The following is a 25,717-nucleotide window of genomic DNA, read 5'->3' on the forward strand; positions in this document are numbered from 1 at the left end:
GGACAATATCATACCATCGTAGAGATATATGGAATTTCAAAAGAAGTGGGAGTCTTGGAAAATATAGTTATGACAAAAGCATCTGTTCGTGGTTGAGCCTTCAAATGGGTAGTATGCTCAAGTGTAATTTGAATGGATGACTGCTCGGTGGTTAAGTTAGCACGGAGATCAAAAGATTATGTGAAGGAAGATTCAGTGATCCTTTGTTTGAGGAGAGGACTGTTGGGTGGGAATGCGATCAAAGTCCCACGTCGGTTAAATAAGATGATGGTCTTGAGTTTATAAGAGATAACAACTATCTCCAATGATATTAGGTCTTTTCGGATGGAACAAAAAATTTATGCCTAGGCAATATCATACCATAGTAGAGATATTTGAAATTTTATTGTTTTTGACAGACGTAAAAATAATGCTTTTTTGTATAGAGATTTAGTTTAAGAAGTGTATATATGGTTCTTCCGTTATGATAGAAAGGTATAAGCATGAAAATAAATATGATTTTCCCCATTAGTGACTAAATCGTTGATAAGCTATCGAGACAAATTTAGAACTAACTAATATGTGTTGCAAGTTGAATTTCAAGAACAAAACCATAAATTGTCATTCTGAATTATCCAATTCAAAAATCAAAACCATCAAAATTTATTAAAAAATAATAATGATTATTCCTCAAATTTAAAGAATTGGATTTACAAAGGCAAAAGATACTGAAACTCGAAGTCATAAGGCAATGTATCGATGGTGGGCTGCGTTTTGGGATGTGCTCGAAAGCATTCCACCATTGATTTCCTCAGACTCCCCGATGTCGGCAGCTGGTGGCACACCCACTCCACCACCGCCTTCATGTCTGCCGCCGCTGCAAATTCCGGCAAGCTTCGAACCAGAAGCTCCGGCACTGCCACCCTTCTGGAGTTGGTGACCACCACCGATGCCTGCAGATACTCGAGCTTCGATCTCTCAAGCTCCGCCGCCACCGCCTCGCCACTGTATATTCTTACCGCCGGCGATGACCGAGTCCCACAACATAAGGCGAATGTGACGTTCGGTTCTGATGATTCTAGGCCGTACAGCTTCCGGACGACGGCTTCTTTGTTGTCGTCCTAAATGTTAAATGAATTAAAAAATAGTTGAGTGTAATATATACACAGGTGGGAAAATTTTAATTTTGGAATCTTATGAGATTTTATTTTTTAGCTAAAAGTTTTGATTTTTATCATGGTTGCAGAGAAAATTGATGTAAGAATCAGACAACTAAAAAAGGAGAGTATGTATATGAGAAAAAACAAGATATCTATATAATTTGCTTTAAAATTAATTCTTATTGAATTCAAGAAAACTTCAAACAAATTGATAATTATACTAATGTTAGGAGTATGTTTAAATTTTAGAACTATTTTTGCAACGAGGAATTATCGATTTTTGTTAATATGCTAACAGTAAGGGTATTTTTATTTTATTTTTTAAAATTTAAGGATATTTTTTGAACCAAACTACCAATGATTTTCATCCAAATCTAACAATAAGAGTATTTTTTAACTCTTTTTAGAAGTTTAAGATAATTTTGAAACTTTTAAAATGTCTGAGATATTTTAAAAGGTACAAAGTTTAAGGATCCCTAAGTAATATAGAGATGAATTTTTTTAGAAAGAAAGAGGTAAATTGGTAGTTTCATAGGAGTAAATTTAGATCTTGTCTAATATTTACGATAGAGAAGATTTTTTTTTTTTTTTTTTTGGATTTTTGTAGTGTCAATATGAAAATCGTGATTATGGAATTCGAAATACCAATTGATGTATTATTTAGTAAACTATGTTTAGAATATTTTTGGGATCCGATCAATTACCTCTTTGTTACTAGACATTGCTTTCCTTAAAATGTAATGCTCTATGGCTTGTGCATTTATGGTGTTGCCTCCGATGTTAACCATTGCCTGAATCCCAAAAAAGAGAAAAAAAAAATGACATTCAAACATGTTATAATTATAATTAGCTATAAATTGAGGTTTTTATTCTAGAGTATAATAGTTATAAGTGTAATTATAATATACTAAAACATATATTCTCAATAAAAAGGTTAGATGTAAATTTGAATCACCACATGTTAGATTTAAAAAAAGAAAAGAAAAGAAAAACCTTTTTTTAAGAAAAAACAAAACAAAATCTTCTAATTAGGTGGGTTAAAATAAAAAGTTGGCCTCTAAAGTCTGGTTGGTAAGCTTCTACTCTATTTCGCATGTAATGTTTATTTCACGTGTAAATGTTTATCTCATGTCAACTTTCTATCAATATTTTTAAAAGTCAAATCAATTTAAATCAAAATTTGAAAACTAAAAAAAAGTAGTTTTTAAAAATTGGTTTTTTTTTAGATTTGACTAAAAATTCAAAAAAAAAAAAAAATGAAAACTATGATAAGAAAATTGAGAAAAAATAAGTATAAATTTAAAAAACTATAAACAAAATAGTTATCAAATAGGATCTAAGCTTTCAAGATAGTGTTTATATTCTTAAACTTTGTAAAAAAATTAAAAATGTGTAATGGTGCATTTATACATATATTTAAAAAGAAATCGAAGCTTTCAATTTTAAATAGATATTGATCTATTAATTATTAACTATGCTAGCTAGTTTACATCGAACATAGCACAATACCAATATTATTTAAGAATTATGACAAGTAAATTTCAAACTACACTACGTTCAAGCATTTGATTACTAACACATCTGTATTCTAATTGAACTATGCTCGTTTTGGTGTATTACAAAAATATATTTAATCTTATGAAATTAAGTTTTTGAATATAAGTCAAAATGAACATAGTTTAATTGGTATAATGCTTGTATTATAATCTTAAAATCAGAGGTTTGATTCTCTTCTCCTACATATTATAAAAAAAAAAAAAAAAAAATTGAATACAATAGGGTAGTTTAACAAAAACATTTCAACATTCATTTTTATGATTTAATTACTTGCCAAAAATGGGAGACATTAATTGGCGAGGCAGACATAATGCGGCAGATATTTTTTCACTTTGGATCACAAAAAGAAGAATTAGTTTGAATTTATATCTAATAGTAATTAGGAGTGTGCAGATTTTTGAATCTACGAACAACACTTATTATGAGATAGCTACATTGTGGCATATCATTGAATAATTTGTCCAAAAATGGTATAACTAAACTATAGTTCGTTGGACACATGGTGCAAAAAAGAATGACTTGACTTGGTAAAATCACTTTTTGGCCAAAGAGTTGGAATTGTGAACTTAACTTGTAGTTTGATCCAAGGCGTTGGTGGACCCCACAACTAAAATCCATCCATTTATGTTTTATTAACTTCTGATTGTGGGTCATGCGAGTTCACAACTCATTTGAATCACAACGGTTGAAATGTAAACTTGATTTTGGGTTAAAAGTAATTGGGCCTAGGCCAAACAAAAGCCCAAGTTCTAGAAATATCAAACATTAGAATATTATAGAGAAATTACATGTAGGAAATATTAGAGCATTTTGTAGGATTCTCTAGACAGTATGAGAAAAATAAGTAATTGTAGAGAATAGTCTAGATAAACATTTGTAACCATTAGATCATGAATGTGTTGGCGAAATCCCAGCCTTAGATTTATGGTAGCCAACTAGTATAAATACGAGGTATGTCTTAACATTTGTATCAAGCCAAAAAATTAGAAGTGCTCAATAACACAAGTAGGCTCTTTCTCAATTCTCTTTTCAAATTTCCTCCAACCTCCAAAATTTCTTTCCAACAAAGTGGTATCAGAGCCTAAAAACTCTTTTAAAAAAGATGGCAAGCAATAACATGGTTCCATTTTAAGTTCATATGCTCAACAAGAGCAACTATGATTATTGGAGTATCAAGATGAAGGCTCTCCTTGGCTCACAAGATGTGTGGGATATAGTACAGAAACGATACATCGAATCAGAGAATGATGGTGGTCTTTCTCAAGCACAAAGGGGTATTTTGAGAGACTTAATAAAGAGAGACAAGAAGGTTCTCTATCTAATCTATCAAGGATTAGATGATGATGCTTTTGAGAAGATTTTGGAAGCAAAGATGGTGAAAGAAGCATGAGAGAAGCTTCAAATATCATACAAGGGAGCGGATCGAGTTCAAAAGGTATGTCTTCAAACTTTAAGAGCTGAGTTTGAAACTTTGCATATGAAAGAAGGGGAACCCATCTCAGACTATTTTTCTAGAGTCTTATTTATCACCAATCAACTTAAAAGAAATGGTGAAAAGATTGATGATGTTAAAATCATGGAGAAAATACTAAGATCATTAGATCCAAAGTTTGAACATATTTTCACCATAATCGAAGAAATAAAAGATTTGGAGGTCATGACCATTGAGCAACTCATGGGTTCGTTACAAGCATATGAAGAAAAGAAAAAGAAGAAGGAAGGAATCATCGATCAATTGCTCAAGTTGCAAGTTGATTCGACTAGTGGAGCAATTGGTTCGAATAATAGAAGAAAACAAGGACAAGAACATGGTGGGCATCGAGGACGAGGAAGAGGTCATGGATAAGGACAAGAACGTGGTTGGAGGCCTTATGAAGATAGCAACAATAAATCCCAAAGAGGATCAAGAAACTCAAAAAGAGGTCGTGGACAAGGCAACTCAAGATCAAGGTACGATAAATCAAACATTAAGTGCTATAATTGTCAAAATTTTGGTCATTTATGCATCTGAATGTAGAGCTTCCAAAAACAATAAAGTTGAACAGAAAGTGAACTACATTGAAGAAAAAAGTCAAGAATTTGGCACTTTATTAATGGCTTGCACAAATGATGAATGGAGCAAAAATAATGCATGGTACCTGGACATTGGGGCAAGCAACCATATGTGTGAAGAAAGAAGCATGTTTGTGGAACTTGATGAATCAGTGAGTGGCAATATAGCATTTAGAGATGAATCTAAGGTAGAAGTAAAAGGAAGAGGTAACATTCTCATCCGATTGAAGAATGGTGGTCACCAATTTATTTCAAATGTTTATTACGTGCCAAATATGAAGAGTAATATCTTGAGCCTAGACCAACTCTTAGAAAAAGGATATGACATTCAATTAAAAGACAATAACCTTTCTATAAGAGATAATGCAAGTAATTTGATTGCTAAGGTGTTAATGATAAAAAATAGAACGTTTATACTTAACATTCAAAATGACGTCACAAAATGCCTCAAGATCTGTTACAAAGATGCATCTTGGTTTTGGCATATTCGATATGGGCATCTCAATTTTGGGGACTACAGTCACTCTCCAAAAAGAGCATGGTGAGAGGGCTGCCTTCCATAAACCACTCTGATCAAGTGTGCAAAGGATGTCTACTTGGTAAGCAGTTCAAGAAAAGCTTCCCAAAGGAATCAAACTCAAGAGCTCAAAGGCCTTTGGAACTCATACATATAGATGTGTGTGGACCGATCAAGCCAAGCTCACTTGGTAAGAGTAACTATTTTCTTCTCTTTATTGATGATTTTTTGAGAAAAATATGGATATATTTCTTAAGGCATAAATCAGAGGTGTTTGAGAACTTCAAGAATTTTAAATCCCTTGTTGAGAAAGAAAATGGTCTAGTGATCAAGACCATAAGATTTGATCATGGAGGAGAATTCACATAAAATGAATTCTAAAAATATTGTGACGATCATGGAATTTTTTTACCCTTGACCGTGTCGAGATCCCCTCAACAAAATGAAGTGGCAGAAAGAAAGAACAAAACAATTTTGAACATGGCATGAAGGATACTTAAAAGCAAAAAACTGCCAAAGGATTTTTGGGTAGAAGCAATAGCATATGTAGTCTACTTATCTAAGCGACCTCTAATAAGAAGTGTATCTAGAAAAATGCCACAAGAAGCATGGAGTGGAAGGAAACCTGAGATTTCCCATCTCAAAGTCTTTGGAAGCATTGCTCATGTGCATATAGCAGATGAAAAGAGAAGCAAGTTGGATGACAAAAGTAAGAAATACATCTTCATCGGTTATGACCCAAATACCAAAGGCTATAAAATCTACAATCCAGATACAAGAAAGACAATCATAAGTCGAGATGTAGTATTCAATAAAGAAGGAGAATGGGATTGGGTAAGACTAGATGAAGACTACAACTTCTTGCCCTACTTCGAAGAAAATGACATGGAGCAAATAAGTACAACGCAAACAAGAGAGGAATTTTTACGCCACCAGCTTCGCCAACTTCAAGTTTTCAAGAAGACGGAAGCTCAAGCTCAAGTGTTCAACACTTCAGAAGCTTACAAGAAATTTATGAGGTAACTGAAAATCAAGATAGTCTTCTTTTGTTTTGTCTTTTTGCTGATTGTGAGCCCATGAACTTTTAAGAAACTATGGAGAATCCAAATTGGAAAAACACTATGGAAGAAGAGATTAATGCAATCAAGAAGAACAACACATAGAAGCTAGTTTCACTTCCAAAAAGTCACAAGACAATTGGTGTGAAATGGGTTTACAAAGCCAAGAAGAATGCAAGAAGAGAAGTTGAAAGATACAAGGCAAGACTAGTGGCGAAAGGTTACAGCCAAAGAGCCGGCATCGACTATGATGAGGTATTTGCTCCTGTTGCTCGACTCAAAACTGTTAGATTAATAATTTCATTAGCAGCTCAAAATAATTAGAAAATCCATCAAATGGATGTGAAATCTGCCTTCCTCAATGGAGTACTAGAGGAAGAAGTCTACATTGAGCAACCTCAAGGTTATAAAGTTGAGGGAAAAGAAGAGAAAGTTTTAAAGTTGAAAAAGACAATTTATGGACTAAAGCAAGCTCCAAGAGCATGGAATGCTCGAATAGACACCAAATAAATTTCACCAAGTGTCCATGTAAGCACAGACTTTACATCAAAGTCCAAATATTGATTATGTACTTATATGTAGATGACTTGATCTTTACAGGTATCAATCCAAGCATGTTCAATGAGTTTAAAGAAGAAATGACAAACGAGTTTGAGATGACTAACATTGAGCCCATGTCTTACTACCTTGGCATTAAAGTAAAGCAAGAAGATAAAGGCATCTTTATCACACAGGAAGGCTATACTAAGGAAGTGATCAAGAAGTTCAAGATGGATGATTCTAATTTAGTCAATACACCTATAAAATGTGGAATCCAACTATCACGTTGCGAGGAAGGAGAAAGAGTTAATCCAACACTTTTTAAAAGCTTAGCCGGAAGTTTTCGATATTTAACATACACAAGGCCTGACATTCTCTATGCAGTTGGAGTTATCTTTCAGTTTATGGAGAAACAAACAACCACACACTTAAAGGCAGCAAAGAGAATTCTTCGATACATAAAAAGTACGATAAACTATGGCCTATTATGTTTCTAATAATTATAAGCTCTTGGGATACAATGATAGCGATTGGGATAGAGATGTGGATGACCGTAAGAGTACGACTGGTTTTGTGTTCTACATGAGAGACACTGCCTTCACGTGGATGCCAAGGAAGCAACGGATTGTTACACTCTCAACATGTGAAGCAGAATATGTGGCTGCTAATGTGTTTGTCATGCAATTTGGCTGAGAAATCTATTATAGGAATTGAGACTACCACAAGAGAAGCCAACCAAAATTTTCGTAGACAACAAATCAGCAATTATCTTGGCCAAGAATCTAGTCTTCCACAATCGGAGTAAGCATATTGATACACGTTAGCACTATATTAGAGAGTGCATCGAAAGAAAGAATGTACAATTAGAGTATGTGAAGTCTAATGATCAGGTAGCTGACATCTTCACTAAGCCTCTTAAAAAAGAAGACTTCACAAGATTAAGAGATTTGCTGGGAGTAACAAAATCAAGTTTAAGAGGGGGGTGTTGAAATATAAACTTGATTTTGGGTTAAAAGTAATTGGGCCTAGGCCAAACAAAAGCCCAAGCTCTAGAAATATCAAACATTAGAATATTATAGAGAAATTGCATGTAGGAAATATTAGAGCATTTTGTAGGATTCTCTAGAAAGTATGAGAAAAATAAGTAATTGTAGAGAATAGTCTAGATGAACATTTGTAACCATTAGATCATGAATGTATTGGCAAAATCCTAGCCATAGATTTAGGGAAGCCAACTAGTATAAAATAAGAGGGATGTCTTAACATTTGTATCAAGCCAAAAAATCAAAAGTGCTCAATAACACAAGTAGCCTCTTTCTCAATTATCTCTTCAAATTTCCTCCAATTACCTCCAAAATTTCTTTCCAAAACAACTCCACTCCTTACCTCAAATGCAATCTCCAAAAGACTATAGAAACTAAGATTAGGAGCATTTAGATTGAAAATGACAATGTACACATAGAAAAAGGAAGAACATAAAGAAAGAAAACCCCCAAATATGATTGATAAGGTTTATACTTGCCTTATTCATCAAAGTGGCTAGTTTTTCTGGAGAAGAAGGCACTCCATATTGGAGAAATCCCTGAAAAGAAAAACAATTTGTTAGCAAAGCCTTAAAAAGTTATTGAAGTTGAAATGAAAAGAAAGAAAATGGTCAAAGAAGATGGTTTTTTTATGCACAAAAATTTACATTCATGATACAAGCATTGTACATGTTGATCCAAAATGCAAGTTTTTGTTGGTAACTCAATGGCCGTAAATCCACTTTTTGCAGATTGCTCATCAAGACCCTGCATTCACCAAAGAGACCACAAAGGCAAAAATCAGGCCAAAAAAGAGAGGAAAAAAAAGGGAAATTCTTATCCCTAAATTCAAAAAATGTTTACATTTCAGTTTTTAAGTTTTGAGTTTGATTTTCATTTAGTCCTTAGATTTCAAAATATTATAGTGTTAGATGATATAGTTAAATTCATCTTTACCCACTAGCTTAAGCTTTTGGGTTGATTAGTGATTTAAGATGGTATCAAAGTAGATTGGTTTAAAATGTCCTGTATTCAAGTCCCTGCAACCTTAGTCAAGGATCTGAAGCATTGGTGAAGTGCGAGAAATTGTGACCGTGAGTAAGCCTGTTGCTTTGGACCGTAATTAAGCATAAAGTTAATTTTCATTGTTTCTAGAATCCGAGTCATTCAATGTTAGCACATTCAGATTTAGGTCATTTGTACATAAAACTCCTCGGATATTAATTAGATTCATGAAGCTTAAAGATGTGAGTTAGAAATACCTTAGCTTCCTTATGAGAGGGATGAAAGTGGCACTGGATATAGATTTGGGATCCATGGAAGTTGAAGTGAATATGACCAAGTTCTTGTAAGGGCCAATATCCCTCGGTATCGATTCTTCGTTTTCAAAGATGCCGTAAGGATCTTGTTGCCTCAGTTCTTTGTGTACTGAAAGGCTCGAGTTTAAACCGTTCTCGACTCGGAAGCTTCTCGAGCTCAAGGAAGAGTAATGCAAAGATCTTGAAATGGGACCTGACTTCTCTAGCTCCATTGTTCTTGAGGCTCTCAGCAGTCTCACATATACGAAGTTCAAGCACTTCATGATACTCTCTGATAGCTTGTTAGGATGCCAATTTTGGATGTTTTCTTCTGCTTGAATTGGCATTGGCATAGATTTTGGTGGTGGCATGTCCAATGAACTTCGCTCTCGTTGCTAACATAGAAAAGCACACTTCAATATATATAAAAAGATTGATTAAGGGAAAATTGATATTTTTAATTCTCGAGTTTGGAAAAATATGTGTGTTTAAATACTAAATTTTCAAAATGTAACTTTTTAATCATCATTCTTTTTTCTTTTTTTTCTTTTTAAAGAATATTGCATTTTGGACCTTATGTTTTCAAATTACACATCTTTTTAGTACTCGAATTTTTAAAAATAAATTTAAAATTAGACCCTTGTAGTAGACTTTGAAATTTAGAAAAATAATTTTAAACAGTCATATCTTAAATTACATTTTAAACTTGTTTTCCTAATTCAAATTGTAATATAATTATTTAGGATAATCGATAAAATATTTTAGGGACTTTTTAAATGTATTCTCAAAAATTCAGGACTAAAAAAATATACTTTGAAAATTAAGGAGTAGATCCACGTATTCTAAAAAGCTTAAGGACTAAAAATATGTGTTTTGAAAACTCATAACCAAACATACCTATTTTTCAAAAGTCATAACTATAATAATACAATCTATTGACATAGAATTAGAAAATAAAGTAAATGTTTGATACAAACGAGCAAATGATAGATGGAAGAACCAAAAGAAGGAAAATGAGTTATATGCAAACTTGAAAGACGGAATCAAATGAAACGACGAAATACTGCGTAGTACCTTTGGAGAAGGATGTCGGGGGTCTCGCAATGGAGACGAGGCGACGAGAAGGCCACTCTTTCTAGAAACTCTTTCATGGAGTTTAACCTCAGGAAGAAGATGATGATTGTCTTTGGTATCTGTAGGACCTGATTCACTATTTTTTGCATTATCCAATTTGAAATGATTGAGAGCATAGTCTCCCTTGATGGCTTTGCTAATGAAGTGAAGAGCCTTAGTGTCAAAAGTTGCTCTGCTAATTGGGTTCCAACCCATTGGTGGTTTATTATTGTTATTGGTTTGAGGTTGCTCACAGCTCCATTGCTTGGACTTTGTTGTGGTATGTTGTTGCTCAGTTTTCAAGTCCTTTTGGAGTTGAGTTATTTGAATCTCAAGCCTTGCTATTTCACTTTCCACCATTGCTAGTTCTGCCAACACTTCCTTTACCTGTATTGTAGTCTTTTATTTAGTCCTTCAACTTTTTTTTTTCTTTATAACGGGTGAAAATATTTTCTAATTAAATATAGTAAAAAATGTCACAAGTCTATCACTGATAGATATAAATATAATAATAATAATATTAGTAGTAGTAGATGATAGTCTATCACTGATATTTTGCTTTATTTATAAAATATATCTTGATTCATTTTATTATATTTTATAACAACCCATATATATATATAACTAAAAATAAGTTATTTATTTTTAATCATACTTAACTAGATTTACTAGAAGGTGTGCCTCGTTGGTATATTAGTTTAGTTTATTCATGTACTCTTCCTGAACTCGAGCATTACAATAAATATGCAGACTTCAATAGTAAACAATATTGAAGTTCGTACAGTAGAGTTATTTAACAGAGTTTTGAAGTATGTGGACCAAACGGTAAGTTGATTATTTTAACAAACTCAACTCAAGTTGGTGGATCAAATACTCCAAAAAGTAAGATCATAACAGAATCTAAATCTAAATATTTGGCATTTATTGCCCGTATTACATACTTATTATTTCATTCATGTGTGAATAGTGTCATTTTAGTATTTTTTATTTCGTTGTTGAGAACTAGAAACTTACGTACGATATATAAAAAAAATTAACATGTGAAAAGATGAGGATTCAAATATTAGACATTTTAATTGATGGTATATATCTTAACTAATTCAACTATACATGTTTTTCTTTTAAGTTATATAAATATTGAATAATCATTCATGTTTTTAAGAGTAACAAATGATCTTCTAGGCTTTCTCTCACACTAATGATAACATCTAATCCCTTCCATACTCAACATAGGATATCCCAACAATCATAAAGCCTCAAGTTTATCCCCTAACTCTACTTTCTATAAGATAATCCAACCATCTCTCTTTAATATATATCTATTCATTAGTTCTCAACAACTACCCAATAAAAAATGTTGGTCCAAGAAAACAACCAAAACTTATTTTCTAAATTCAAACATGCTTCAACATCTTTTTCTTTAAACTCAATTAATAATAATAATAATAATAATAATAATAATAATAATAATAACCTCATTCTTCTTTTTTCACCCCCTTGGTTTTGCATAAATTTAGAACCATCCTTTTCTTTTGTTAAAGGTTATAAATTTATGATTTAAATACCATTTTGTCTCTTATAATTTTAATATTATCCGATTTTAGTTGTTATAGTTATACTTTCAGTACATCTTAAATTTAGTTCTTGATAAAGCATTTGAGACATTGAGTTGGTTATTATAATTTATGATTATTATAGTTTGTGAGTTATAATAGATTTGAGGTGTAGACTGTTTTATTTTGAAATATAATAATCTGTGTTTGGGATATAGATTATTTTAGTTAAGGTAGAAAATAATAAACAAAAAGGGATTTCAAATAGTATTACTATAGTTAATTGTAGGTTCTAAGTACTTGTAAACACCATTATTATATTTGGACCCCTAAACATGAAGTGAACTATAATAGTCCACTCCATCAACTTCAAATTAGGAGTCCAAATGGACCTTCAAAGTTAATTTTTGGTCAAATAATAATAATCATGTTAATGCAACAAAAACAATCTTGTAAATCTATTTTTACTATATAAAGAAGGGATACTCATAGACTAAGGTTTAGTTTCGATTTATTAAATAATTTTTTACAACTATGCTTTTATAAAAATTAGCTATAATATGAAATAAATTAGTGTTTGGTAAATTTCAGTTTAGACTAGGACAAATTAGCTACAATGTTTGATAAATGATTACTAAATTGTTGTATTTTAGATATATAACAACTAAAATCAAGAGCCATTTTTAAATATAAAAAATATAACAAAATATTTATAAAATATAACAAAATTTTAAAACTATCAATGATTACTGATAGACACTGATAGCACTGTCTATCGGCGTCTATCATTGATAATTCTAAAAATTTAATATATTTTGTAAATATTTTCAACAGTTTTACCATTTGAAATAATTGCCCTAAAACAAACCTTTTATTAAAGTTTGGATTTCAAACCTTCTATTAAAGTTTGGATTTTTCTTTATAATTTATAATTTGTAAATAATATTTTAAAATTTTATATTTTGTTTTTTTTTTCTAGATTAATTGATAAGTATAAAGGGAAAAAAGTTTTATTCTCTTAAAAAAAAATTGAATATGGTATGATGTTTTAAAAAAATATAATTGCATCCAACCTATAAAAATACGAGATGATTTTTGGATTATATGTAGAAAGATACTAGATACATCAAATAAATCTTAGTTTTGGAGAATAAAATTGAAAATTGAAAATTTATTGCAAAAATGAAATTTAATTGTGCAAAATCTAAAAGGTAAAAAAAAAAAATTGAATCTAAAAAATATGGAAAATGAATGTGTGTTTTAACAGTGATTAGAGTAGATTTGACCACAGTCTGTTTTAGCAAATTTGATAGCTATAAAATTCTTTTAAAAAGGCTTTTATCTTTTCCCAAAATCAATGTCAGATGCAAAATATTCGAGAGACTAATTTTAAAACTTCTTTTAGTATAATAAAGATAGAAAAATTCGAACCATTTTCATCGCTAATACATTCGTATATAAATTGTGTTACATTCGTTTTGACATTAGTCTTAAGGTTGATTAGAAGTGCGTATATTAAAATCGAATGATTTAAAATAGAAAAAACACCAAATATGCCCAAAAAAAATATTTGAATGTAAATTAGTTTAGAAGGGCAAAAAAGAAAATAAGAAATGCAATGGATATGAATTTAGGGCAGAAAAGTAAGTTAGCATCACATCATAACTTAAAGGTCCTTAGAGAGGGAGACAAAACAGAAGTTGTAAAGTGAACTATGAAACATGTCCCATCAACTATCAAGTTTTGTTTTTTTCAAAATTTTAAATCATTAATGCACATTTAATTTCAAATTACCAACAAAGAAAAAGCATGTCAGAAGTCTCAGAAAACCCCACATTAATTATCATCTGACATCACAAATTTCTGTATAAGATAATTTTCACTACAATTATTGTTTTTTTTTTAAATATCATTTTTGTCCATATTCTTTCAAATTTGTTCAATTTTATTTTCTATATTTTAAATTTTTAAATTTTAGTTTTTAACTTTTAATAAATCTTAAATTTAGTTCATACAACTAATTTAGAGTATATTTTTTCATTTTTTTTTATTAATATTTAAAATATTATCATTTTTTTCTTAATTTAAAATATTTAAATTTATCTACCATACATATTTAATAACTAAATATCATAAAACTAAATTCTTACTCACCAAATATCTATAATATTTATTACAAATTTTATACAAAAACAAACATCCTAAAAATATAAAGAATTCAAATTCTTCAATTCTAAAAGAAATTTTTTTTTTATTAATATATATAATTCAAGTTGGGTTGGGTTAATCCATTTTTTTTATTTAACCTTAGACCCGACCCAATCCAACCAAAAAATAAATAAATAAATAAATAATTCAATCCAACCTAACCCTTATAGTTTGGATTGAATAATCTTGGTTGTTCGAGTTCTCGGGTCATTTTGAACATCCCTAAGTTGAATTATAAAATTCTATAATTCAAGTTACCCTTTCTCAAATTTCTTACGATCATTGATGCATCAAGTTTTGTATGAAATGCCTTAAATTTGTTATCTGGTGCTTCGAATGACCAAACACGGGATCTTACTGACTTAAACGTAGTTAACACATTGTATTCATAATTATGTTATTTCGATTTTAGTTTTAGAGTTTAGAGAAGTTCACTATAAGAATTCTCTAACTCTAATTATTTCTAACTTGATATTTTCCATCTAATAATAGATTGCTCTCTCTTTATTCATAGATGATGTAATGAACATATTATTAGTAAACTACCTAAATGTCTGAACGATTTCTGTTTATCTTTATTTATCGATTTCGTAATACATAGACACTACATAATTTAGAATTTCGAATTTTAAATAAATTTGGAATATACATACCTTGGGAGGAAGCAAATTTGACATGCCAAGTGCTGAACCATTTTGCTGTTTATTAACACCTTCTAAAATCTCATGCACCTTTTCTTCCTGATTTAATAATTTTTGAAGCATCAACACCTATAATGATAATTCATCTTCAATTTTAAATATTGAAAATGATATTTTCTAATACATATTTTAAATGAAATTTAAATCTTAAATAATAACAAAATGTTAAATATGTCAATTAGTGATCGTTATAATTACAATCAATCAATATCTTAATTAATTAGTTATATAGTTATAATTAATCATATTAATCAATAGAAACATATTGATTATTATTATCAAAATTCCAAATATGAATTTATTGTCAAATTTAGAATAATTCAATCGATGTATAACATGTTATAACAACCAAGATATTTGTCTGAATTCTTCTACTTTATTGTATTAAAAAAAATTGATTCATTGAATTTGTATCTTTTTTTTTAAAAAAAAAAAAGAAAAGAAAAGAAAGAAAGATGACGCATTTTCTAATTATTATTACTATAAAACACATAAAATGTTTAGTTACTAAAATTTTCAATTGAATGTTATATTTAATAAAGTTTCTAAATATAAAAAAAAATGTTTAATAATTTGTAAACTTTCAAATTTTTGTATCTTTGTCGATCCTTTTAATTTTTAAAGATCGTCTTCAAATTTTTACTTTTTGGATGAAATTAATCTTTAATCTACATAAGCTCGTGGATTTATTATGTATAAATAATTTCTCGTAGATTTATTATATATAAATAATTTTTCGTGGATTTATTATGTATAAATAATTTTTTATCTCATAAATCTAGATTTTTCAATTTTGTGTTTAATATATTCATGATTTTTCTTTTCACATCTTAAAGATGAAGACCTCTAATAAAACTTTCTAGACACGTTTAAAATTAAAAACTTTAGTGGCTCTTTTCTGTTTTTTTGTTTTTCAAAATTTATTTATTTTTTCTCTGAGATAATTCTCTAAAATTTTCTCTTTTTTTTTTTTTTATTTTTTCTCTCAAAAAAAAAAAAAAACAATTTCTTTTTCTCTCTATAATATTTTAATATTTTCCAAATTAAAATATATGTCCTTTTATTTTCCGCTCTCAAATTTATTTTTCTCAGTATCTCTAATTTTCTCTTTCTATTTTTTTTTTCATCATTTTCAAAATTTCTCTTCTTACAGAAATTCTCTGGTTCAAATTTTGTTTTTCTTGATATAAATTTTTCATATCTTCTCACTTCTCAGTTTCTAAAATTTTTATATTTTTTTTTCAAACTATTTTCTCTCTAGAATTTTTCTAACATCTCTCTCTACAATATTAGTTTTGTTTTTCTTTTACTTTTTAACTTCACTAAATCTATAAATTTTTCTCTCTCTAAAATTTATTGTTTCTCCTGTTTATCTCTCTAAAATATATTTTTTTTACAAATTATCTTTTATGCATCTAATTTGTCATTCCCTACCACATTTGTTTTCTATTATTCTAACTAATATTCTTTAGAAAATTATTTTAAATGAGAAAACGGTAAAAATATCTACGTCTATCATAAATTATCTGTATTTATCTACGATAGACACAGTTAGTAGTCTATCACGGTCTATCATGACACAAATAGACATAAATAGTAGTCTATCGCGATCTATTAAATAGACAGTAAAAATTTTATTCTAATTATAAATATTTTAGTTCATTTTTCTATATTTGAAAACACCCACATTCTTTATCTAACATATAATCTCTTACCTTTTAACTTTTCTCTCTAATATCTATTTTTGGTCAATTTTCTCTATTTCTCTAACTAACATTCTCTATGTAATAGACATTTAGCACTTTAACTTTCCTTTAACATTTTTTCCCTCTTACTAATATTCTCACTTTAAACAAATTTCTCAATCTTTTATTTTGATTACGTCCTCATATTTTCTCTTTTTCTGACCAATATATACTTTTAAACATAACTATTTTAATTTTTTCTCTCTCTAGTATATCCTTCTCTCTAACTTTTTTTCTTAGACTTTAAATATAATAATAATATTTACAATTATTTATAACTTACAATCATGTACAATAATACTATTTAAATATTCTTCTTTATTATAATGTTTACTATTTCTTATCCATTCTCTCTGTCTATTGCTAAAAGTCTTCACTTCAAACACACATTAATATAACCTAGATCAAAGTAGTCTGTACCTCCGATACAAACTATAACAACCAACTCAACGAACTAAATGCCCCTTAAAGTTATATACCTATAATTTTTTTTAAAAGAACCAAAAACCAAACTAGAAAACTAAAAAAATTTAAGCCCGTTTCGTAACTATTTCGTTTTTTCAATTTAAACTTATTTTTTCCTCATTTCTTACAATAGTTCGCATTTTTCTTAAGTACAATGATTAAACTCTTAGCCAAATTCCAAAAGTAAAAACAAGTTTTTAAAAGTTACTTTTTAGTTTTTAAAATTTAGCTTGATTTTTTAAATCATTGGTAAAAGTAGATAACAAAAAAAGAAATTTTTAAATGGAAGTAATGTCTATAGACTTAATTAAAAAAAAAAAACAAATGGTTACTAAACGAAGCCTTAGATAGTTACAAAATAAACCTTATAAAAGAGATTCATTAGATCATTTTTAAAATTTAAAGGTAAAAAACAAGGAACTTTATAAGACTAAAATTGCAATTTAGCCTATAAAAGGTATTAGCTAGATGTACTTATAAATATTTTAGAAAATAAAGTAACCCACCTAAATTTTCCATTATTGAAAGTTAAGTTTTGTAGTGCTGTTCTTTTATTTAGAGAAATAAAAAAAATGGTTTGGTTTACTTTGTTCAAAAAGAGGTAACAGCAACAGAAGTAACTCTTCCTTTGAAGCAAAGGTAACTATTATTAAAACATTATTCCAACTACTAAAGCCTTGTAAATGGCTATTGATCAAGAGATGATGTCACCCAATTTGTCCAAATCTAAGTATAATGAAAATGGATTTTGTCTATTAATAGTTTGGCTTAATAGAAAAAAAGAAAATGAGAGACATCTATTTAAAAAAATCTTTTATTTTTTTTAAATATTACTTAAATTTCAAAAACTATCTTTGAGAATTATACTATAATAAAATAAAATATTTATAAATATACAACCTTATTCTTCCACAATTTTTAAAATAAGAAAGTGTTATATGAGACGTCAAATGCCTCAACTTGTCATAAAACTTGTATAGTCAACCTTCAAATGATATTCGAACTTTCGAATTTAAGGTTGATTTAAATGTATTAAAATATCAAACTAATATATTGGAAAAAGTAAATAAAAACATAACAAAAAACAAATCTTTCTAAATAGATATTCCAATTCCAAAATAATACAAATAAATTGTAGAAGATTAATTTGCAAAAACATTCCACATATATATAAATGTAAAAGAAAAAAAAAATATTTTGATAACAACCGAGAACTCGCCAAAATGACAGTGGTAACTAGCGTGAACTTACCAAAATGAGCAAAGTTCAACTAGGATAGTGTATGTGTAACATCAACATAGAAATTAATGATTCGTTCTTTCGCTCCATTTATTATAGGAAAATAACTAACGTGTATCATTTTTTTAGGTTAGAGATTTAAATCTCTATATGCATTTGTGGTAAATAGCATGTACTCTTTTCTATGAGGTCGCCTTAAGCACGTGTTATATTATTAAAAAAAAGTTTGATTTTCAAGTAAAGAAGTGAAAAAGAAGTGATAAAAAGTGTTCGAGGGTTGCCATCCCCCTTGGCTGTTCCTTTCTCATGAATGAATTCAAAAAGGGTACTAAGTAATCCCATCCCCTATGGGCCTATGTCTAGTGATTCTCTTATGAATATATACCTTATACCCATCAAAATTATTATTTCCCAATATTCACAAAAATAAATTATCAAAAATATTAATAATAAAATAATAGCAAAATACAAACACACCTCTCTTTCAAGCTCCTCCTTCTTTCTTTGCCCACTAATCTTCTTCTTCAGCTGCATTCCAAAACATCAACACAAAAAAAAAAAAAAGAAAAGAAAAAAGAAAAAAAGAAAAAGAAGAGAGTCAATTAAATAAATTTATTGATATTACTAAACCATAAATGCATTCAAAAGAAAAAAAAAAGTCTAACTCTACAAAAAAAAGTTGGAATGAAATGTAATACTGATTGTATCATATTAACTAATTAAGAACACTTTGAAGTGAAGTCTTCAAAGAGATATAAAAATACTAGGCACTTTTTATTTTATTTTACCATTAAACTATGTATGCATGGAAAAAAAAAAGAAGATATTTTGAAAAATAGAAAATCATAAAATACGAAGTGCGAAGTGAAATTTCAAACTTATAAGAGAAGAGTGTGTAAAAACGATTTAAGATGAATATACGAATTCGATTTTTGGGGGATAAATTGTCATAAAACATACAATTATGTAAGTAATGTGATAGTTTAATAGGGTAATTAAGTGAAATGGAAAACAAAAATTTGAAAGTGAAAAAAGAGGAGGAAATTGAAGAAATAGAAAAGCTTATTAGGAGAAGAGAATTAGAGAGAAACTTACAAATTGGGAGGGAGAGTGAGGAGGAGGAGGAGGAGCAATGTGAGCCATTGAGGGAGCAAAGACAAATGTGGAATGAGAGATAATCATATGATTAATAAAAGGAAAAAACAAAAGAAGATGGAAGAAATAGATTGGCTTGGAGGTGAAGGGAAATGGGTGTGGTTGATGGGTGGTGGTGACATTTTATTTGAAAATTTAGAAAGAGATGAGTTTATTTTGGTGCAAGATGGAGAGGAGCTGTCAATTTTAGGAGAAATGGTGGTGGTGGGAGTTTTTTTTTTTTTTTTTTTTTTTTTTTTTTTAAATTTCATTACGAATTTGAATATTTAACCTTTTCATCTTTTGACACAATATTTTCGACATTTTGATATTAATGATATCTATAATATTTTAACAGCCACTTAAGCTACATTCAAGGTTTTGATTGTCTACTTTAAATCTTCTAATGATGGTTTTTCTTCTTCGATGGAAATTTTTAGAGAAGAGTTGTTACGTCTATGTATCTCTATCAATTTCGTTATTTTAACGATAATTTGGTGAAATATCGACAAAATATCGTGATTTTTTCAGTATATGTAAAAGAAAGCCAATTTATAATGAACTTTGTTTTCCATGATTCCTTAGGCATTCTAGCTAGCATATCACTAAGTTAATAAGATATGGAGTTCATTATTTTCAACATATGACATAATGAAAAGACAGAAAAGTACATATATTTCTTACTCTTTCTCATTTATTTTCTTAAGCTTACTAGACTTTAAATAGCCTGCTCTTTAACTTGACTATTCAACTTTTACTTTTTTTTCTTTTTTTCTTTTTTCTTTTTTTTTTCTTTTTTCTTTATAGTATAGTGTAGGCAGGGTTTTATAATTATTATGTGTGAAGTATATAGTATTGAAAAAAAAAAAATCATCACTTCTATTGCAAGTATATAAGCACTCAAGTAATTGAGAAATTAAATTAAAATAGCGAAAATAAGATTTAGAAAAAATTGACGTGAAAAAGTCTAAATTTGGAGAAAAACAATTGCAAATATAACAATCAAGTCTAAAGTATTTGAAGATATAATACAATGTAAAAGAATTTGTAAATATAGCAAAATTTAGATCTAACCGTCAAGATCTATTAGTGATAAACCATTTCGCCAATAGAAGTCTATTAGCGATAGAGTCTATCACCAGTAGGAATCTATCAATTAGCGTAAGAATTTTTGCTATATTTTCAATTCTTTAAAAATGTTGCTATACATTTAATTATTAACTCTTAAAGTGCTACTAATTGAAATTACTCAAATGTTGCCATAAAGAAATCTCTACTGTGAAAAATTATTACAATCACACTATAGACTCTAGCATAGATGAGAGATCGAACTTTCAAACTCTAAAAAGAAAGGTCATACCAATACCGTTGAGCTAAGCTCACTTTCATGATCTTCTATCCTTAATTAAATCCTAATAATTAAACAGGTATATTTAACAACACTATGAGATTGTATTATCTATTTTTCTAAGTCATTAATTCTTTATATTAATATCTAACACCAAAACAAAAACATGCTTCCATGATTTTAAAAATTCAAACCCAACTAAAATTTGTGATAGTTATTTTCTGTCGGTATGAGCATCAATGACAGTTTTTGAAAAATGTCATAATTAAATTTTTAATGACAATAAATAATTGTCAACAATGGACAATTACCGACAATGATAAACTCTCATTGTCAAGTTTATTATTACATGTTATCATTATCATCAATTAACTCAAAATTAACTAATTCTTGTAGCGTTATGGGTATTGACGGGAGTTATACAATGTCAAAAAAGAATATATAATGACATTTTTCTGGTAAAATATCTAAACAATGGCATTTTATTGCCAAAGATATTTGAACCATGACAACTATGTCAACAAATTTTCTATCATGACACATTTTTATTATTGGATAATTCATATTTATGACATTTTTATACTGTCAATAAAATACATATCTTTTGATAGTTTATTATTTATTTGAACCTTGTCATTATACATGATTTTCATCATCAATCGATTCTATTTTAACATAAAATTAGTACAAACATAAATAAGAACTTTCATATATAAGAAAAAAGTTGATAACGTTTCTAAAAAATAAATAAATAAATAAATAAATACAAGGAAAATATCAAATGTCCCCAAGGAGACAAATACGAGCAAACTAATGACCAAACTTGGTAAAATTTTTACAAAAAAGTTATATACAATAAGGTATTGCCATGAGGAACTAGCTTACAATAAGTTTTATCACTAACCAAATATCAATCACTTGCTTGCTAGCTTCACCACTTTAGTGGGTTTGTGCAAGACCTAGTACAAAATATAACATTCATTTTCGAGTTCAACTCAAAGTTCAAGGTCAAACATAATTACAATATCCATATAAGTCTAAGCATCCTTCTCATACGTCATTCATAGAAACAAAAGTTAAGCACCCACTCAGTCTATTAATGCGAATAATTAATGACATATATTGACACCTAAAAACAATTTATACTTTAATTCAACATAATATCACCTAAACATATCAAACAACTGTCGAACTTGTAATTAGGTAAGTATTAGAGAGTAGATCACAATAAATCTACTTAGCTTTTCACCCCTCCCCCCACATAACAAAATCTCTAAAACCATTTTTCTTTAAATAACAAAGAGTTTTCATATATGAAAGGAAATTAAAACTGAAAGTATGATAAATAAGATGCATCACCTGCACGGTCTTCCCAAACTAATCCTCCTCTGTTTCATTCTTGAGAACAAATTGATTAAAATACATAAATAGAATCAATAATCAAGATAAAACTTCTAATACATAAATATGAACTTAAAACAAAACGGTCCAATAGTCTGATATATTTTTTTAAGTAATATTATTCTCTCTTGATAACTATAAATCTAGAAAATAGAAATATCATATAGTTTGCCAAACTCTAAGTCAACATATATTGAGAAATATAAGAACAATCATATCTCTCATACAATAGTCCTTAAACCCAACAACCAAAAACTAAAGTAATAATAAATAAACTAATACACATTAAATAATGTGGATGTTTCTAATATTTTTGACGCTATTATAAGTTTCTATACGCCTTTTGTATGCACTCTTATGAAATTTTTTATACTTTTTATTTATGTTATTAAGAATTTTATAGCCTTTTCTTGTCATAAGTTGCTTCAATTTTTTTTAACTAAACCTAAATGTACCTGGACTGTATATATAAAATAAAATATCATGACAACCAAAATATCACAAGTCTCATTTTATAATTGAAATTTTGTAATTCATTACATAACACATTTGGTTGTGTCTAATACAATGAAAGAAGATCACAAAGTAATTTCTACAAAATGAGTCGATAAAATACAAGATTACCAAGATTTGAACATTAATGTAACAAGTACAAAATTTAAGCGCCAAGTGAGTCGTCTTCTCCATCCATATGAAAAACCTCATTCTATCCACCTAAAACAAAAATTACAATACTCCTAGATTACACGGGTTTGAATGTAAAAGTAGTAGTTTGTTATTTATCAAGCTTATGTTTAATTTTAGGAGCATGAACGAAGACTTCACGAGCAATGTGGAGGGAGAGAGCCATAAAGACGTCGAGGATGATGTGTGATTGAGCCTTGTTCTTGAAGACTTAGCAAATACAATTGATATAGACTTTGAAGAAGACCTTTAAGCTAGTGCAATAGGATCCTTCAAATTTGGTGATGAAGCAGTTCCATGGCTAGCATGGGAGTGACTTGTGCAATAGAGATGACTAAGAAATCGATAGCCATGGCGACTAGAGCAAAAAAAAAGTGAGATAAAGCTTGGCCTTTGGCAATTTTGGGGAAATAGAAAGGTAAAAAATGTGTAAGGGAAAGGGCAATGTTAGTGAAAAAATGGAGGAGAAATGGGGAAAAGGGCAATGAGGAGGAGTCTGGTGGTAGTTTAGGGAGGAAGAAAAATTTGGATGCATGCTTAATCGAGAAAAAGTGAATTTTAAATTTTTCAGTGAAAGGGAAATAAAAAGTTCAAACCAACGCCTACTTTTCACCTACTTTTCTATAGCTTCTTTGAAAAAATGCTATAACCAAAAGCCATTGTTTGCTATATTTTATTGTAATGAATTATTTGCATTTTTAATTAATATTTCATATTTCGATAAAAGACACCTCAGGTGGGCAGCGCTGTAATATTGTCGTGTCTACACATGTGCATGACACTTCGGAGCATCGTAACACTCAATGCTTATATGGAAAGGGATGCTTTTGGGAGTTTGCCCAACGGTGGCACCTAGTCCTTAGTGGTAATTTCGTAATTTTCACCAATTCTTTTCTAGTCGATGCATTTGAGCTCCATTTTGGCCCGTTTTTAACTCCGTTACGTCACTAACGCTCAACTCTACCTCTCAGGTGCTTGAAACCCCATCATCATAAAAAAACAAATAAAACATAGGAAAGGAACAGGAATGAAGCGGAGCAAGATAGCAAATTTTCGGTGCTATCAAACAACCCAACCTAATTCTTAATCGTCCTCGAGCAAGATAGAATAAAGTAGTACATTTACACAAGATAATGTTCACTCAATTTGCAAGGTTTGTTACTCAAGTCTTAACAATCTCCTAAGATTAAAATTTGCAATCAACAATGAATCTAATCATAATCAGTCAATGACGCTCAATTTTAAAATTAATTTTAAACATATTCATGCATTAGTGAGTTCAAAGCCCTTCTAATTAAGCCCCAACAATTCGAAACTGTTTTATACGGCTCTTAATTTGTTTTTCTCTACTATGGCTCAAGCACTAACTATCAAGGGCAAAGAAAATCAAGATGGTAGTATGTTAATCGAGGTGCCTGAAATTAAACTCCTAGGATCTCAAAACTTGCATTCTTTTTACCTAGGGGCATTAGCTTTCATACATCACTGTAGAGAACTATACTAACTCTTTTCTCACGAGTATCCTAATTAATCACAATAATTGTAGCTCTTTCTACCTTTAATCATGCATAAACATTACAAGTTCTTTTTTCTCTTTTCTTTTTTGATCTTCTTTTAAGTGCAAACATTTTTATCAGTTGATTTTTTTGAAGCATGCATATAAATTGTTTTTCTTCCTTAGTATTACATTACAACCTATCATACAAGACACTCTCTAATAAATGAGGTCTTTTGGAGTGACGACAAAAATACAAGCCAAATAACAAAATTCTAAGTATGTAAGACCTAATGTAGACGGACAAAGAACTTAAACGTGCATGAAAGGTAAGAATTTTTTTTTAGAGCTAAAAATCATGATCACTTAATTCAAACTTCATCTCATACAAATAAAGTTACAAGAGAGTGCATCATCGACTAGCCATAATAACGAACCAAACAAGAATGAGCAAGCATGCATTTAAACACACAAGATAGTCCAAGCTCAGATGTTCAAGGACTCAAGCCAAAACACAAACGTACCCCACCCCCAACTTAAAATCTAACATTGTCCCTAATGTGATAAAGAAATAAAAACATAGGACAAAATATAAAGGAAACAAAAAAAACTTTCCTGAATTTTGGCACATTGGATGGCAGTGATATCTGACTCGATAAAATGATTATACTCTCTATCTCCTCAATGAGCTACAAAAAACCTAAGATCAAGAAAGATAGAAAAAATTAAGCTTAATAAAAAATAAAAAATGACAGAAAAGAAATCTACGCTATGAAAACAATAAAAATTTAAATCCTGGCTTCCTCAAGGTTGCACAACATATTTAACATCGTTGTGCTTGACATGATTTCATTCGATCATCCGTATCCAGAGTTGATCACCTTTTAACCTGTTGGGAATGTCCTAAACTCGCACTTCGTAATTATTGTTAACATATTCTATTTATCAATAAAAGTATTATTATGTATTTTATTCAATAAATTGTTGTTGATATTGCATTCTATTATAAAAATCCAATAAACAAATCTATGGCTATAATATGAATACTTTAACTTTATGTGGCAATATAAAAGAGGATCAAGTTTTAGTATATAGCCAAAATAGTCTATAAGTATATGAATGAGATTAGGTACCTTATCTTGGTGACACTATTGATGCGACCCATTTTGTGTATTGATACAAATGATGTGATCCCAAAATAATTCATGTGGAGAGATGTGAGTGGAGACATTCTATGCAATGAGTTTGCATAAGATCGGACCCCGAAATAGTCACCTTTCTTTTTAACGATCGTTTACTATTAAAACTGATTATTTCAAATTCAATGACCTAGGGTAACTCGATCTTAATTCTGAGCTAACTATGAACTCCTTTTTATTCGAGATTATCCTTTGATCTGCATAGGTGAGAATAGTCCAACAACACTGCTTAATAAGCCTTCCATTTTA

At 29.4% G+C, this 25,717-nt stretch overlaps 1 protein-coding gene across 2 annotated transcripts; it reads right to left on the minus strand.

Annotated features, from left to right (window-relative positions):
- Positions 1–576: 576 nt before the first annotated feature.
- Positions 577–19,486, minus strand: LOC120082868 (electron transporter, putative (Protein of unknown function, DUF547)). 2 transcript variants are annotated; one of them, XM_090316158.1, is made up of 9 exons: positions 19,303–19,486; positions 18,685–18,735; positions 14,711–14,797; positions 10,258–10,683; positions 9,148–9,578; positions 8,554–8,653; positions 8,386–8,445; positions 1,844–1,930; positions 577–1,100 (listed from the first exon to the last, which is right to left on the minus strand). In XM_090316158.1, exons 1-9 carry the CDS (start codon positions 19,387–19,389, stop codon positions 690–692), a joined length of 1,740 nt encoding a protein of 579 aa, XP_090172284.1. In that variant the 5' UTR covers positions 19,390–19,486; the 3' UTR covers positions 577–689. The 2 variants fall into 2 exon arrangements, with proteins under 2 accessions (XP_090172284.1, XP_038894153.1); XM_039038225.2 differs by having other exon boundaries at positions 14,711–14,827; positions 19,303–19,485.
- Positions 19,487–25,717: the final 6,231 nt, after the last annotated feature.

This window comes from Benincasa hispida, chromosome 8 (assembly GCF_027475165.1).
Source record: "Benincasa hispida cultivar pf3 chromosome 8, pf3_genome.v1.1, whole genome shotgun sequence".
Classification (NCBI taxonomy): Eukaryota; Viridiplantae; Streptophyta; class Magnoliopsida; order Cucurbitales; family Cucurbitaceae; genus Benincasa; species Benincasa hispida.